Genomic DNA, 17,939 nt, shown 5'->3' with positions numbered 1-17,939 from the left:
CAGAAACAAGCATGCAGCTAATCTTGTCAGATCTTACAAAAATAAACACCAGATCTGCTGCATGCTTGTTCAGGGTCTAGGGCTAAAAGTATTGGAGGCAGAGGATCTGCAGGATAGCCAGGTAACTGGTATTGCTTAAAAGGAAATCAATATGGTAGCCTCCATATACCTTTCACTACAGTTCTCCTTTAACCACTTCAGGACCACAGTCTTTTCGCCCCTTAAAGAGACACTGAAGCAAAAAAAAATATGATATAATGAATTGGTTGTGTACTATGAATAATTACTAGAAGATTAGCAGCAAAGAAAATATTCTCACACTTTTATTTTCAGGTATATAGTGTTTTTTCTAACATTGCATTATCCTATAATATGTGCAGATTACACAACACTCAGCATTCAAAATGATTCTTTTAGAGCAGTCTGTGAAGTAATGACATCTCCTCTAGCAGAGGAAAAGTAAACAGTTAAATTACAGTTGAGATAATAAAAGTCAGATAACAGCCCTCTCCACGACCAAGTTAGTCGGAGAGCTTAATAGCTTTTTTGCATAGAGATAACAACTGGAGTTTCTCAACTCTTCCTGTACTGGAAACAATTAGACTGATGTATCTGATCTTAATGTTTTTTTTCTTAGCTGTGCTACACATACAAATCATAATATCATTTTTTTTTCGCTTCAGTGTCTCTTTAAGGACCAGAGCCTTTTTCTCCATTCAGACCACTGCAGCTTTCACGGTTTATTGCTCGCTCATACAACCTACCACCTAAATGAATTTTACCTCCTTTTCTTGTCACTAATACAGCTTTCTTTTGGTGCTATTTGATTGCTCCTGCGATTTTTACTTTTTATTATATTCAGCAAAAAAGACATGAATTTTGGCAAAAAAATGATTTTTTTTAACTTTCTGTGCTGACATTTTTCAAATAAAGTAAAATTTCCTATACATTTGAGTGCGAAAGTTATTCTGCTACATGTCTTTGATAAAAAAAAGACCATTCAGTGTATATTTATTGGATTGGGTAAAAGTTATAGCGTTTACAAACTATGGTGCCAAAAGTGAATTTTCCCATTTTCAAGCATCTCTGACTTTTCTGCGCACCTGTCAGGTTTCATGAGGGGCTAAAATTCCAGGAAAGTACAAATACCCCCCAAATGACCCCATTTTGGAAAGAAGACATCCCAAAGTATTCAGTGAGAGGCATGGTGCGTTCATAGAAGATTTTATTTTTTGTCACAAGTTAGCGGAAAATGACACTTTCTGAGAAAAAAGAAAAAAAAAAAAAAAGTTTCCATTTCTTCTAACTTGCGACAAAAAAAATTGAAATCTGCCACGGACTCACTATGCTCCTCTCTGAATACCTTGAAGTATCTACTTTCCAAAATGGGGTCATTTGTGGGGTGTGTTCACTGTCCTGGCATTTTGGGGGGTGCCTAATTGTAAGCACCCCTGTAAAGCCTAAAGATGCTCATTGGACTTTGGGCCCCTTAGCGCAGTTAGGCTTCAAAAAAGTGCCACACATGTGGTATTGCCGTACTCAGGAGAAGTAGTATAATGTGTTTTGGGGTGTATTTTTACACATACCCATGCTGGGTGGGAGAAATATCTCCGTAAATGACAATTTTTTTTTACACACAATTGTCTATTTATAGAGATATTTCTCCCACTCAGCATGGGTATGTGGAAAAATACACCCCAAAACACATTATACTACTTCTCCCGAGTACGGCGATACCACATGTGTGGCACTTTTTTGCACCCTAACTGCGCTAAGGGGCCCAAAGTCCAATGAGTACCTTTAGGATTTCACAGGTCATTTTGAGAAATTTGGTTTCAAGACTACTCCTCACGGTTTAGGGCCCCTAAAATGCCAGGACAGTATAGGAACCCCACAAATTACCCCATTTTAGAAAGAAGACACCCCAAGGTATTCCGTTAGGAGTATGGTGAGTTCATAGAAGATTTTTTTTTTTTGTCACAAGTTAGCAGAAATTGATTTTAATTTTTTTTTTCACAAAGTGTCATTTTCCGCTAACTTGTGACAAAAAATAAAATCTTCTATGAACTCACCGTACTCCTAACGGAATACCTTGGGGTGTCTTCTTTCTAAAATGGGGTCATTTGTGGGATTCCTATACTGCCCTGGCATTTTAGGGGCCCTAAACCGTGAGGAGTAGTCTTGAAACCAAATGTTGCAAAATGACCTGTGAAATCCTAAAGGTACTCATTGGACTTTGGGCCCCTTAGCGCAGTTAGGGTGCAAAAAAGTGCCACACATGTGGTATCGCCGTACTCGGGAGAAGTATTATAATGTGTTTTGGGGTGTATTTTTACACATACCCATGCTGGGTGGGAGAAATATCTCTGTAAATGACAATTATTTGATTTTTTTTTTACACACAATTGTCCATTTACAGAGAGATTTCTCCCACCCAGCATGGGTATGTATAAAAATACACCCCAAAACACATTATACTACTTCTTCTGAGTACGGCGATACCACATGTGACACTTTTTTGCAGCCTAGGTGCGCTAAGGGGCCCAACGTCCTATTCACAGGTCATTTTGAGGCATTTGTTTTCTAGACTACTTCTCACGGTTTAGGGCCCCTAAAATGCCAGGGCAGTATAGGAACCCCACAAGTGACCCCATTTTAGAAAGAAGACACCCCAAGGTATTCCGTTAGGGGTATAGTGAGTTCGTAGAAGATTTTATTTTTTGTCACAAGTTAGTGAAAAATGACACTTTGTGAAAAAAACAATAAAAATCCAATTTCCGCTAACTTTTGACAAAAAATAAAATCTTCTATGAACTCATCATACACCTAACAGAATACCTTGGGGTGTCTTCTTTCTAAAATGGGGTCACTTGTGGGGTTCCTATACTGCCCTGGCATTTTAGGGGCCCTAAACCGCGAGGAGTAGTCTAGAAAACAAATGCCTCAAAATGACTGTTCAGGGGTATAAGCATCTGCAAATTTTGATGACAGGTGGTCTATGAGGGGGCAAATTTTGTGGAACCGGTCATAAGCAGGGTGGCCTCTTAGATGACAGGATGTATTGGGCCTGTTCTGATGGATAGGAGTGCTAGGGGGGTGACAGGAGGTGATTGATGGGTGTCTCAAGGTGTGATTAGAGGGGGGAAATAGATGCAAGCAATGCACTGGCGAGGTGATCAGGGCTGGGGTCTGAGGGCGTTCTGAGGTGTGGGCGGGTGATTGGGTGCCCTAGGGGCAGATTAGGGTCTAATCTGATGGGTAACAGTGACAGGTGGTGATAGGGGGTGATTGATGGGTGATTAGTGGGTGTTTAGAGGAGAGAAGAGATGTAAACACTGCACTTGGGAGGTGATCTGATGTCGGACCTGCGGGCGATCTATTGGTGTGGGTGGGTGATCAGATTGCCCGCAAGGGGCAGGTTAGGGGCTGATTGATGGGTGGCAGTGCCAGGGGGTGATTGATGGGTGGCAGTGACAGGGGGTGATTGATGGATGATTGACAAGTGATCAGTGGGTTATTACAGGGAATAACAGATGTAAATATTGCACTGGCGAATTGATAAGGGGGGGTCTGAGGGCAATCTGAGCGTGTGGGCGGGTGATTGGGTGCCCGCAAGGGGCAGATTAGGGTCTAATCTGATGGGTAACAGTGACAGGTGGTGATTGATGGGTAATTAGTGGGTGTTTAGAGGAGAGAAGAGATGTAAACACTGCATTTGGGAGGTGATCTGATGTCGGATCTGCGGGCGATCTATTGGTGTGGGTGGGTGATCAGATTGCCCGTAAGGGGCAGGTTAGGGGCTGATTGATGGGCGGCAGTGACAGGGGGTGATTGATGGGTGGCAGTGACAGGGGGTGATTGATGGGTGATTGACAGGTGATCAGTGGGTTATTACAGGGAATAACAGATGTAAATATTGCACTGGCGAATTGATAAGGGGGGGTCTGAGGGCAATCTGAGCGTGTGGGCGGGTGATTGGGTGCCCGCAAGGGGCAGATTAGGGTCTAATCTGATGGGTAACAGTGACAGGTGGTGATAGATGGGTGATTGATGGGTAATTAGTGGGTGTTTAGAGGAGAGAAGAGATGTAAACACTGCATTTGGGAGGTGATCTGATGTCGGATCTGCGGGCGATCTATTGGTGTGGGTGGGTGATCAGATTGCCCGCAAGGGGCAGGTTAGGGGCTGATTGATGGGTGGCAGTGACAGGGGGTGATTGACGGGTGATTGACAGGTGATCAGGGGGGATAGATGCATACAGTACACGGGAGGGGGGGGGGTCTGGGGGGGTCTGAGGGGTGGGGGGGGGTGATCAGGAGGGAGTAGGGGGCAGATTAGGGACTAAAAAAAAAATAGCGTTGACAGATAGTGACAGGGAGTGATTGATGGGTGATTAGGGGGGTGATTGGGTGCAAACAGTGGTCTGAGGGGTGGGCAGGGGGGGGGGGGGGGTCTGAGGGGTGCTGTGGGCGATCAGGGGGCAGGGGGGGGGGATCAGTGTGCTTGGGTGCAGACTAGGGTGGCTGCAGCCTGCCCTGGTGGTCCCTCGGACACTGGGACCACCAGGGCAGGAGGCAGCCAGTATAATAGGCTTTGTATACATTACAAAGCCTATTATACACTTTCCGTGCGGCGATCGGGCAGCTAGTAACCCGCCGGCGCTTCCGAACGGCCGGCGGGTTACAGCGAGCGGTGGGCGGAGCCAGTCCCCGGCGGCTGATCACGTCACAAATGACGCGATCGCCGCATAGCCACTCCCGCAGCCGCCCCCACCGATGGGCGTATTGCGGTCGTTTGGGCCCGGACTTTGCCGCCGCCCATCGGCTGGGGGCGGTCGTTAAGTGGTTGAGCAACCTAATGGTTCTATTGCATTGAGCATAAATGTTAAATTTTAGGCTAGCTTCACTTACTTCTGTAGTGGTACAGTGCTTAGGGTGACGTGCCCACCACACAGTGAGATCTGGGTTCGATTCCCAGCTATGGTATGATCTGGTGTTTGACATTTTTGTAAGATCTGACAAGATTAGCTGCATGCTTGTTTCTGGTGTGATTCACACTACTGCAGCCAAATAGATCAGCAGGGCTGCCAGGCAACTGGTATAGCTTAAAAGGAAATCAATATGGCAGCCTCCATATACCTCTCACTACAGTTCTCCTTTAAGCAACCTAATGGTTCTATTGCATTGAGCATAAATGTTAAATTTTAGGCTAGCTTCACTTACTTCTGTAGTGGTACAGTTCTTAGGGTGATGTGCCCACCACACAGTGAGATCTGGGTTCGATTCCCAGCTATGGTATAATGTATACTCATGTATGTATCCCCAGCTATGGTATGATGTATACTCATGTATGTATTCCCAGCTATGGTATGATGTATACTGGTTTTTAAAATAGTATAATTCCCTGGCAGAAGAGACCCTCCTCCCTCCGGTAGGAGGGAATAGGGTGGAGGGAGGAGGGTGGAGGCCAATTAAAATCTCCCTAGCAGAGTGTGTAGCAGCTGTCCCATAACTAATTAGTGTAGGCAGAGTGTGTAGCAGCTGTCCCATAACTAATTAGTGTAGGCAGGCAAATGGTATAAAGGACCTTGCTTGGAGGAGGGTGGGCGGGTCCTCCAGCAGTGATGTGTATTTCACTCAATTAGGTGTGGCTCCAGGTATTAGAGCTTTTGAAACATGTTTTCTATCATTTTTCCAGTTGATAGAATTTTTTTTAAACTTTCAAAGTTCGCCTCCCCATTGAAGTCTATTGCGGTTCGCGAACTTTTTCACGAACCGAACCTTTCGCGGAAGTTCGCGAACAGGGTTCGCGAACCTAAAATCGGAGGTTCGGCCCAACTCTAGTAGTGATCGCAATGGCAGACAACCAGTGAATGACCAGCACCCAGTATAAATAGCCCAGCGCCTCCCCTAAGTGCTGGACCAATGAGAACTGGCACAATCGTCAGCTGACCGGCTTGGTCAGCTGACTCCCTTCTGGCTGTCATAAAAGTTCTGCCTCTCAACGCGCGCGCGCGCGCGTCCTTCTGCACCTGTGTGGACTATCAGTCCCAGCCACACCAGACATGTCTTGCGTACCACCCGCCGTGCTGGACGCGGAATCCGCCGCACCGCTATCAAGGCATGCGGCGGTTTCTCCGCGTTCGGCCATACTAGCAGATGTAGGCCCACGCGTGCAGACCGCCGCGTTGGACGCGGAAACAGCCGCCTTACTCTGAGCGCACGCGGCGGCTTTTCCACGTTTTCTCACAAATGGTTGGAAATTCATAAGTTACTTGGAAGAATCAGGAGGAAGTAGAGGTATACATATTTGGGATAACAAATTTAAGAGGGAGGGAATAGATTGGAGTCATGCATACAAAAATATCTGGCTACCAGCCAAAGCTGATCCAATTTAAGCTGGTATCCAAAAAGGTACAGCACAGGGGCATAGCTACAGACCTTAGGGCCCCAATGTAGCATTTGAACCCAGCCCCCATACATTTAATAATGTGCCCACTCCAGTATGGTAGCCAGATGTGCCCCACTCCTGCACCCCCCCCCCATATGGTAGCCAGGTATAGGAGCCCCCAGTATAGGTACTTACTCCTTCCAGTTCCTGCGTTTCATCTCACAGTAACAGCACCGCCTACATGGCGCTGTTACTATGGGATGGAGCACAAGAACAGGAAGTAAGTAGCACGTCCGGCACAGGATCCTGGCAATGCGAGTATCTGATGACCCACTCAGCCACTGTTCATGCACCCGTCGCTGCACCCCCACGCATCACATGGGGAGGACAAGGGGCCCGCTGTGATTGTGGCCCCCTAAGCCACTGGTACCGCATCTCGAAATAGGGTGAAACAAGGAAGCTGGTAAGGTAGTAGCTGTTGGAGATGTGGAGTATCTGGTACTAGTTACAATCAGTAGCTTTGGGTTTGTAGCAAGATTATGGGGTTTCTGGTTGGAGATAGAGCATAAATGTGATCCAGATTTTTGGGCTGGTGCACATCAGAGCGGTTCTGAAGCGTTTTTTAAAACGCTTGCAGGGGGAAAACCGCTTGGCTAATGAAAATGAATGGGATGGTGCACACCAGAGCGGGTCCTTCTTTCCACAAACGCAAACTCGGGGGCTGCAGCATTTTTTTAGAATTTGAGGCGTTTCTGCCTCAATGTTAAAAGTATAGGAAAGTGGAAAACCACTTTGAAAATGCTAGATCAGAGCAGGTTTCCAGGCGTTTTTGTTACAGAAGCTGTTCAGTAACAGCTTTACTGTAACAATATTTGAACTCTGCTACACAAAAACGCTGCAAAAATGCTAGGCATGTTTAGAAAACCTCTCTATACATGCCTAGAATCGCTCTGAAAATCTGCTTCAAAAACCTCTCGTGTTTTGTGAATCTGGTTTTTGGTGTGCACTGAGCCTTTCAATGGATGAGATAATGGCCGTATTTGGCCAGACCAAAAGGAATAGGGAAAGATCTGTCATGCCATTAAATATTTGCTCACTGATGGCTAAGAAGCAGATAATAGATAGATGGAAGGATGACTTGCTGCCCTGTTTCATGGAGTGGCTATGCAGGATGCTATCCTTCCTAAAACCGAATCTACACAGTACAATTTTCCATCAGATCGTATCTATTAAATCGAGTGATTAGATAATTTCCAACCAGTCCAATTGGATTGGGTAAGATTTTGCAATAGATTTTGGGTACTTAAAGCAAAATCTATCGCAAAATTGATCTAAAACAATTTGGACGTCTACACACGATACAATTTCTTATTAGACCCATCTAATAGATCCGTCTATCTGATGGAAAATTGTACTGTGTAGATGAGGCTTTAGTCTAGAGCAGGCATGGGCAAACTTGGCCCTTCAGCTGTTGAGGAACTATAAGTCCCACAATGCATTGCAGGAGTCTGACAGCCACAGTCATGACTCATAAAGGCAAATGCATTGTGGGATTCGTAGTTCCTTAACAGCTGGAGGGTCAAGTTTGCCCATGCCTGGTCTAGAGTCTGGCCTTGAAGAAGAACAGGAGGAGAATGCATTGGTTGCAATTAAGTCAAACAGCGTGCACCTCCAGCTTGTCCTGTAATACTTTGTCAGCTTTTGTTAACTCCCAGGGCCTGTAATGTAGATTAGTATCAAAACTAGATATGTATTTCTTGTTTTTTGAGAGGTAGATTTCAGTATTTTGTGGTTTGCTTCCTTTTTTTTCCCTCTTTCTGTTCCTTTCCTTCTGTTCAATTTCTTCCCAAAGGTTTGTCATGCCAAGAAAATGTAAAATTTCTGTTGCAAGTCTGGGAAATATATGAAGCTGCAGTGCTGAAGTAAAAAAGCAAAAAATAAATAAAAAATAAAAAATGTCTAGATCTTAGTCTCACAATGGGCAGTAACAACGGATGCACTTGAATCTTTTTTGGAAACCTACTGCAACTAACAGTTTACTGTACTTCCAGAGTTGCCATAAACCAGACAAGAAACAGAATTTGACAGCACAGGAGGGGTGGGGGCTTTTCCTAGCCCTGGCGGTATAATAAATACAATAAAAACCAAAACTAAGCCTTTTATTTCTGTATTAAATGTAGTCAGTTTCATTAAAGTGCTAAAAAAAATCTGTGCTATGCAAATATTTAATTTGTTCAATTTCAGCGAGCCCTTGTTACTCATTCCACACCTGGAATAATCTCCAGTGATGTCCCGCTGGTTTTGATACTTGCCTCCGGGTGTAAAGAACACTGGTAATGTTTTTAAACACAAAATGAAATATTGTTACTACTCCAGGAAGAAAAGTGTAAAGCTAGTCAGCAGGGATGGTCAAGGGGGAGCTAATAATTCCAGTGTGCATACACACATTGTATACTGCTTGGAATTGGGTCACTCAAATTAAACTCTTTTCAAATTTAATTGGCCCAATTCCAGATTTTATAAAATTTGCACGCAAGATGTCATTATTAAGACTCTTATTGACCAATCTACAAGCCAAATTTGTATTTCCATGCATATACAGTATATATTAGAGAGCTCACATCCCATTCCCAGTGAACATGTCAGGACCAGAGGTAATGAATGAATGTTTTTTTTTATTTATTTATTTATTTTTTAATGCCCCAAAAAGACTGTAATGACTTTAAAAAGACTTGGCATGTATAATAACAAAAAGGGAAGAGAAAGATCATTTCGCTTCTTTAATGGGAGAACAACAAGGGTGCTCTCAAATACAACTAAGACAGAAACGGAGACAAGTGAGAGTGATTGCTTTGTCTTCTGATATTGTTACAGAATAAGTCGACATGTTTTTACAAGTAGATTTTTAAACAAACAGTGAAAAAAATTGGGTGGGACAAAGCTATAGATTAGGACTTCCCCAATCTAATTCTGATCTACAGCTGTCACGTCATCTGTCTTCTATCACAGTCTCACTGCTTGCCATTGCCATTAATTGGTCTGCTCTTATGTGTGTCACTTGAAAGGTAGGCATCAAGTTTAGGGTGACTACAAATGCGGGTCACATATGCTGATAGGAGGGGAAAGTCTGAAAGGCAACCTGGAGCCAAAACCTCATGATTTCTCAGTAGATCCACCAAGTTGTAGTCCACATAGTTAATCTGGAGAAATAAAAAAAAAAAATTATATATATTATATTTAGATGGTTGGTATCACTATGACGAAAGTGATGGTTGTAGGCATGCTGAGGGATTAAAAGTCACATAGTGCAGCGCTACTAAGTACACACAGCCTTAGGGTGGGTTTGAACACATTTTTAAATTTAAAAAAAGTAAATGCCATTTTCATTATAATAAAAGAAAAAAATTATTTCAGCAGCATACCTGTTTGATACACAATGGGTTCAATTCATTAAGGACCATTTAGTAAAAAAAAAAAAAATTATAATTGGTAAAATACCACATTCAGTTACATAGTTATTTGGGTTGAAGAAAAAAAAAAAAAAAACAACGTTCAACCAGAAAATAATGTACAACACCAGCCTGCACCCTCACATATCCCTGTTGATCCAGAGGAAAGCAAAAAAACCCTTACAAGGTGTTGTCCAATTAGCCTCAAACGGGAAAAAAAATTACTTTCCGACTCCAGATGGCAATCAGATAAAATCCCTGGCTCAACACGACTGGGAACTACCTAGTAATTATAGCCATAGATGTCTTTTAATACAAGGAAATCATCTGAGCTCCCCTTAAACGCAGATATAGAATTTGCCATAACTAAAATGTGGAATGTAGTGCCACAGGAACTATCAATAATCACTCTTACTGTAAAGAACCATTAACTAAATAAAAGGCTAAAATTTTCCTCTGTGCGCAGATAATTTTCAGAATGTTGCTTTGCAAAATCCTCTGGACAAAAAGCTCACCTGCCAAGCTTTTATATTGCCCTCTATTTATACGTGTTAATTAGATCTCCTCTAAGGCATCTTTTCTCCAGACTAAATAAGCCCAGTTTATCTAACCTTTCCTGGTAAGTGAGACCTTCCAATCCTCATGTTAATTTTGTTGATCGTCTCTGCACCTGCTCTAAAACGGCAATATCTTTCCTGTAATGTGGTGCCCAGAACTGAATTATTCCAGATCCGACCTCAATAGAGAATTAAACAGGGGCAATATTATACTAGCATCCAGATTTTTTATTTCCCTTTTAATGCATCCCAAAATTGTATTTTCTTTAGCTGCAGCAGCTTGGCATTGAATACATTTAACTTGTTCCTAAGTCCTTCCCCAAGTTTGATGTCCCCATCTGTATCCCTTTAGTTTGTGTAGTGCTAGACCGTTGGTATGACCAAAATGTATGACTTTACATTTTTCAACATTAAATTTCATCTATCATTTATGTGCACATATAGTCATCCCATCCAGATCCTTTTGAAATACTGTATGTCACGATCATCCTGGGAGTTGAGGATTCTGCATAACTTGTGTCATCTGCAAAAATACCAACATTGCCTTCTACTTCATCTACTAGGCCATTAATAAATAAAATGAAGAGTGTCAGACCTAGTACTGACCCCTGTGGGAGCACACTGCTAACAGTCACCCATACCCCACTGATAACCCTCCCCCATTTGGAATATGATCCATTGACCACAACTCTTTGCTTTCTGTCCATTAGCTAGTTCCCTTATCCATGCACAAAGAATCTTCCATAGTCCTTGCATCCTCAACTGTTGCACCAAACTGTTATGGGGAACAGTATCGAAGGCCTTTGCAAAGTCCAATGTATCACATCTACAGCATTCCTAATATCCACACTAGCGTTCACCATCTCATAAAAGCTGAGCGTGTCAGTCAATCAGGACCTGTAAACCCATGCTAATGCTGAGAAACAAGATTATTCTCTGCTATGAAGCCTTGTATAGTATCTAGTAGCCCCACAAATAGTTTGCACACAACTGATAAGCTTACAGGGCTATAAATTTACACCACTATCTTGTTTGGCCTGTTTATCATTTAATATCCCAGAAGGAATACAAAATTTGGGGAAAAAAAAAAAAAAAAAAAAAAAAAAAAAGCATAATAAGCACACAGCTACATTGAGTGCAACAGATCAATGAAGTGCTAATTTTGAGTTGCTACACATGTCAAGTAACTTAGGTTTTTGATTTGTCCAATTGCAGGCTGTATATATTTGCATAAAAAGCAACATTTGCAGTATTTTGTATTAAGTCTATACATCAGTGACAACATCAGTGACAATGTTAAAATTTTTAGGGCTGGTTCACACGGGCATCTACCGCCAGCGTTCGGAACTCAGCGTTAAACGCTCCCATTCAAGTTTGCACCAGGTTTTACTGGCGTTTGTGCAAACGTGGTGTTCAGATCCCGATTTTCCCCGGCATTTGAGGCGACCCTGGACGCTACATATAGTGTGCTGGGACGGTTAACCGCTGTGACCAATGTCCCTGTGTGGGGATGCAAACTCCGACCACAACTGAAAGCCGCCGAAAGCCCGAATGCAACGTGGCTGAAAGCTGGGCAGACGCCCGTGTGAACCTCCTTAATTGGGTGCTGGGATAGTTGAACACATTTAAAGTTATTGATGCACAAACTGTCTACTCACATGCTGAGTGCTATGGGTCAGGGTAAGTACTAGTTCAAAGAGGCAAACCTTGTCACTGGTTAACTGGCATAACACAAAAGTAGTAGATGAAGTAGAAAGTAATAGTGATAGTTTTGCAGATTATACAAAGTTGTGCACAATTATTAACACTCAGGAAGATAATGACATATTGAAGAATGATCTGGATAGACTTACCATATCCAGGACTGAGACAAGGTTCTCCAGATCTAGTGACAGATTTTAAAGTTTGCCCTCCTACACTTTAAGCCCGCCCCAGTGCGGGTAGCACTGCAGTATTAAAGTGTACCAGAGGTGGCATGTGTGTGTGGGGGCAGATGGGACACTAAGGCATGTTCCCTGGTCCCTGACATGCTTCTGTGTCACTTGTGGCAGTCTCTGCCCTCCTACCTCCCCCCCACGCTGTGACCACCTGAAATTGGTGACCTAGCAGGATAAGAAGAACTGCGAAGGATGCCCACTGGGGGCATTCCTAATCCCCTTCTCCAGCGGCCATTGGGCAGTGTAATGAATAGCAACATGGCAGCGGCGGTGGATGGTGTTACCACCGCAGCTGCTTCTGATTCACTGCCTGCCAGTCTTCCCGCACCTCGGGCATCTGGTACGCCGAGGTTCGGGTGTCTCTGCTGCTCACAGGGTTGCATTAGCGCGTGCGCGCGCTCACCATCAGGATCTTTATGCCAGGAGGAGGCGCGTCAGCTGACCGGTTGGTCGGCTGACGTCATCGGGTACGCTCGCCGCTGCTGATTGGGGGAAGTGCGGTGGGCGTGCCTCAGGGGTCTCCTCCGCTTCTTAAGCACGGCGGATTTAGTGGCAACTTGTCTGCTGTTGCGAATACTTCGTGTTAGCTCTCAGACCTTCGATAGATCCGGTGTGCTTTGATCCGGGAGGAAACCAGGGATTTCACACAGTCTAGGATTGAATTGATAGTCATAATTATAATCATATATTGTATTATCTGTTATGACTCTTGCTCGTTCTGACTATTCTTACTCTCAGTGATTTTGTACTTCTACCCATCTGATCTGGTTGCCGACTCTGCCTGTTATAACCACCTTTTCTCTGCTGTCTGACTTTGTACTGTATCTGCCAGTCTGTTGCCAAACTCTGCTAGTCTGACTACTCTACTCTCACCAGAGGGGCCTATTCTCTGGTGAGGGGTTTGGTACTGTTAGTGCCCACCAGCTCCTCTGGTGAGGCATTGTCATACCTATCAGTACTATTGTTGCACCAAGCACTACACCTGTTACACCATCTGTATTTGTTGTCACGGCAGCTTCTGATATACCAGTATTATAGGCGATTCTGCAGATCACCTTATAATCAGGTATAGATCTGCATTATAGGTGATACTGCAGATCACCTAATCATCAGAATTCTGTCTTTTGCTGACACAAATCGTTACAGGCAGCTCTGTCTCTCCCTGACTGCTCCCCCGCCTCCCTGCATGAGGCGTAGGGTTGGTACAGGCTCACTCTCAGGTCTGAGTAGCCAGAGCCTGGCGCATCCTGGGCCTTTACATAGGCCCGACTCTGGCCATATGGGCACGTAACTGGGATATGAAATTCAATGTTGAAAAATGTGAAGTCATGCATTTTGGTCATACCAATGGCCTAGCACCATACAAAGTAGAGAGGTGCACATACGGACGTTTCTGTCCATCATCATCATCATCCTCTTCCCCGAAAAAATACTCTGACCCTCCCCCACCACCTCTTCCATCCCAACATCCCCTGCTTCAGGCCCCTGCAAAACTAGCAACATTACTTTCTACTTTATCTACTACTTTGTGTTATGTCAGTTAACCAGCAACAGGGTTTGCCTCTTTGTCTACTTACATGCTGAGTGCTATGGGTCAGGGTAAGGACTAGTTTAGTTTGCGCGTCAATAACTTTGGGTGCTGGGATAGTTGAAGAACCCATTTGAAGTTTGAAACATTGTCAATGATACATAGACTTAATACAAAATACTGCAAATGTTAATTTTATGCAAATGGATATAGCTTGGAATTGCACAAATCCAAAACATAAATTACTTGAAATTTGTTTCTTTGGAAATAAAAGTGCATTTTTTTCAGTTTTGTGTCTATCACTTATTACTAGAGATGGCCTGAACCTCCTATTTTTGGTTTGTGAACCGGGTTCGCAAGCTTTTGCAAAAGTTCAGTTTGCGCGAACTTTCGCGAACCGCAATGGACTTCAACGGGGAGGCGAACTTTAAAAACTAGAAACACTTATGCTGGCCACAAAAGTGATGGAAAAGATATTTCAAGGGGTCTAACACCTGGAGGGGGGCATGGCGGAGTGAGATAAACACCAAAAGTCCCGGGGAAAAATCTGGATTTGACGCAAAGCAGCGTTTTAAGGGCCGAAATCACATTGAATGCTAAATTGCAGGCCTAAAGTGCTTTAAAATATCTTGCATGTGTATACATCAATCAGGGAGTGCAATTAGAGTACTGCTTCGCACTGACACACCAAACTCACTGTGTAACGCACCGCAAACAGCTGTTTGCGTAGTGACGGCCGTGCTGGACTGGTGCGCACCATGGCCAGAGTGCAGGCCGTGGCGGTTTTCAAGCCCATATGGTCACCGGGCTGAGGTAGCTGAATGACAGAACAGTGACTGTCCAGCTGATCAAATTTGGTCTGTCCACAATGAAGCAACGACCTTACTATCTTGGGTGTGCTCCCGCCCCCTGGGACACTCATATAGCCGACGGTCATTGCTTCATTGTGATATGCAAGCCCCTTCACTGCGGCAAGGTAATGATCACGAAGGGGAATTGGCACATGTACATGCCTTTTGTTTTGTTGTTGCAGCCACCTGCAGTGCAGCCAGAAAAATTAGGCAGGCATGTACATGCACCAGAAAAATGATTATAGCGGCCGCTGCTAGCAGCGGCCTTAAAAATTCAGGAATCCACCTGGAGTCCTGGACCCTGTTGGTGATGGTGGAGAAGGCAGTCAAGCAGCCTGCGGGCAGAGGTGCTGTGTGGGGAGCGACTTAGTCGTGGGGCAGGCAGTCACACGGCGTGCAGTCAGAGATACTGTGTGTGGGGACGGACTTAGTCTTGGGGTGGGCAGTAGGCCTCTGGGATTCATGCCTCATTCATTTTGATAAAGGTCAGGTACTGAACACTTTTGTGACTTAGGCAACTTCTCTTCTCAGCGACTATGCCTCCAGCTGCGCTAAAGGTCCTTTCTGAAAGGACGCTTGAGGCAGCGCAAGACAGAAGTTGGATGGCAAATTGGGACAGTTCTGGCCACAGGTCAAGCCTGCGCACCCAGTAGTCCCAGGGTTCATCGCTGCTCAGTGTCTACATTCACACTTAAGGCCAGGTAGTCGGCTACCTGCCGGTCCAGGCATTGGTGGAGGGTGGATCCGGAAGCGCTAAGTCGAGGCGTTGGACTAAAGAATGCGTGCATGTCCGACATCACCATGAGATCGCTGGAGTGTCCTGTCCTTGCCTGCGTGGACATGGGAGAAGGATTACTGGCAGTGGTACCTTTATAACATTGTGCTGTAACATTACCCTTAAACGCACTGTAAAGCATAGTTGCCAGCTTGTTCTGCATGTGCTGCATCCTTTCTGCCTTCAGGTGAGTTGGTAACATGTCCGCCACTTTGTGCCTATACTGAGGGTCTAGTAGCGTGGCCACCCAGTACAGCTCATTCCCCTTGAGTTTTTTATACGGGGGTCCCTGAACAGGCTGGACAGCATGAAAGACGCCATCTGCACAAAGTTAGATGCAGACATACTATCCATCTCCTCTTGCTCTTTCTCAGCGATGTCAGGTAAGTCCTCCTTCACCCCCCAGCGACGAACAACACTACGGGAATGTTGAGCAGCACAAGCCCCCTGTGACGTCTGCTGCGGTTGTTCTTCTACCGCCGCCTCCTCCTCCTCCTCCAAAGAAACACCTTCCTCATCATCCGAGTCTGACTCCTCTTCCCCACACGACTCTTCCTCCTCCTCCCTCCTCTGTGCCGCCGCAGGTGTTGAGGAAACATCTGGTTCTGCTGAAAATTGCTCCCACAACCGTTCCTCCCGTAACTGTTCCTCTTTATGCTCCTCCACAGCTTGATCTACCTCTCTACACAAGGCACGCTCCAGGAAGTATACGGAAGTAAGCGTATGGAATCAAGTCGCTGATGGTGCCTTCATTGCGACTCACCAGGTTGGTCACCTCCTCAAACGGCCGCATGAGCCTGCATGCATTTCACATCAGTGTCCAGTTGTTGGGCCAGAACATCCCCATCTCCACAGATTGTGTCCTACTGAAATTGTAGAGGTACTGGGTGACGGCTTTCTCCTGTTCTAGCAGGCGAGAGAGCATAAGGAGGGTCGAATTCCAGCGAGTCGGGCTATCACAAATCAGGCGTCTCACCGGCAACTTGTTTCTCCGCTGAATCTCAGCAAAGTGTGCCATGGCCGTGTAAGACCGCCTGAAATGCCCACACAACTTCCTGGCCTGCTTCAGGACATCCTCTAAGCCAGGGTACTTTAGGAAAGCTGACACATGTACCCTGCATGGCACATGTGCTAAATCTAGTCATCCAAAGATTTGGGTCAAATGCAAAGCGGAAATGAGATTGCTGCCGTTGTCACACACCACGTTGCCGATCCAGCTGGTGCGGGGTCAGCCACTGATCCACCTGTTTGTTAAGAGCAGCCAGGAGAGCTGGTCCAGTGTGACTCTACGCTTTGAGGCAAGACATGTCTAAGATGGCATGACACCATCATACCTGGCATGCAGCATAGGCCCTGGGGAGCTGGGGCTGTTTAGCTGGAGAGGAGATTGCAGCACCAGTAGAGTTGAACTGCCACTCAGCCAAGGAGGAGGAGGATGACGACAGCGAAGAGGATGTTGCAGGAAGAGAGGAGGTGGCAGGAGGACTGCCTGCAAGCCATGGAAGTGTCACAAGTTGGTCCGCTGCACAGCCACGTACTCCCTACTTGCCATCGGTCACGAGGTTAACCCAATGGACTGTGTAAGTAATGTACCTGCCCTGACCGTGCTTGGCATACCAAGCATCCGTGGTCAGGTGGACCCTTGACCCTTGTGCCAGAGATGACACCACTTGCCTCTCAACTTCACGGTACAGTTTGGGTATCGCCTTTTTAGAGAAATTGCTGCCTGGCATCTTCCACTGTGGTGTCCCAATGGCCACAAATTACGGAAGGCCTCCGAGTCCACCAGCTGGTATGGTAACAGCTGGCGAGCTAACAGTTCCGCCAAGCCAGCAGTCAGACGCCGGGCAAGGAGGTGACTGACAGAAATTGGCTTCTTCCGCTCAAAGATTTCCTTCACAGACACCTGGCTGCTGTGGGCTGCTGTGGGCAGAGGAGCAGGAACCGCTCAAGGGCAGAGGCAGAGTGGAGGAGGGTGGCTGTGAAGGTGCAAGGGAGAAAGCGGCTAAAGATTATGCACCTGAAGGAGGAAGAGTAGAAGGAGGGTGGCTTTTCTTTTGTGTGCTTTTTTTGCTCATGTGCTCTTCCCATTGCAGTTTGTGCCTTTTCTCCATGTGCCTTCGTAAGGCACTTGTCCCTACGTGGTGTTGGCTTTTCCATGGCTCAGTTTTTGGAGGCAGAGAGAACAGATGGCATTTCTCCGATCTGAGGCAGACACATTAAAAAATTTCCAAACCGCTGAGCCCCCCTGGGGTGATGGCACTATGGTGGCATCAGCTGCTGACGTTGAAGGGCATGTTGGTTGGCTGTACATAGGTGACGATACATGGCGCCGGACACTGCCACCAGCTGTTTCTGACGACGAGCTCCCCTGCTTCTTTCAGGAACTAGTTTCCTCCTACTCTTCTCTGACTCCCCCTCTGAACTGTCCTCCTGTTCATCTCCTCTGTTG

General features: G+C 45.5%; 1 protein-coding gene across 1 annotated transcript in view; it reads right to left on the bottom strand.

Moving 5' to 3' along the window:
• Positions 1 to 9,045: 9,045 nt before the first annotated feature.
• LOC137533958 (glutathione S-transferase P 1-like) overlaps positions 9,046 to 17,939 on the bottom strand; it is a 132,335-nt gene continuing 123,441 nt past the window's right edge. The window contains exon 7 of the mRNA XM_068255288.1: positions 9,046 to 9,590. Within this exon, the coding sequence (XP_068111389.1) occupies positions 9,402 to 9,590 (189 nt within the window). The 3' untranslated portion in view covers positions 9,046 to 9,401. The remainder of the gene's footprint in view (positions 9,591 to 17,939) is intronic.

This window comes from Hyperolius riggenbachi, chromosome 10 (genome assembly GCF_040937935.1).
Source record: "Hyperolius riggenbachi isolate aHypRig1 chromosome 10, aHypRig1.pri, whole genome shotgun sequence".
NCBI classification, from domain to species: Eukaryota; Metazoa; Chordata; class Amphibia; order Anura; family Hyperoliidae; genus Hyperolius; species Hyperolius riggenbachi.
This window is presented reverse-complemented; position numbering and strand designations above follow the sequence as displayed.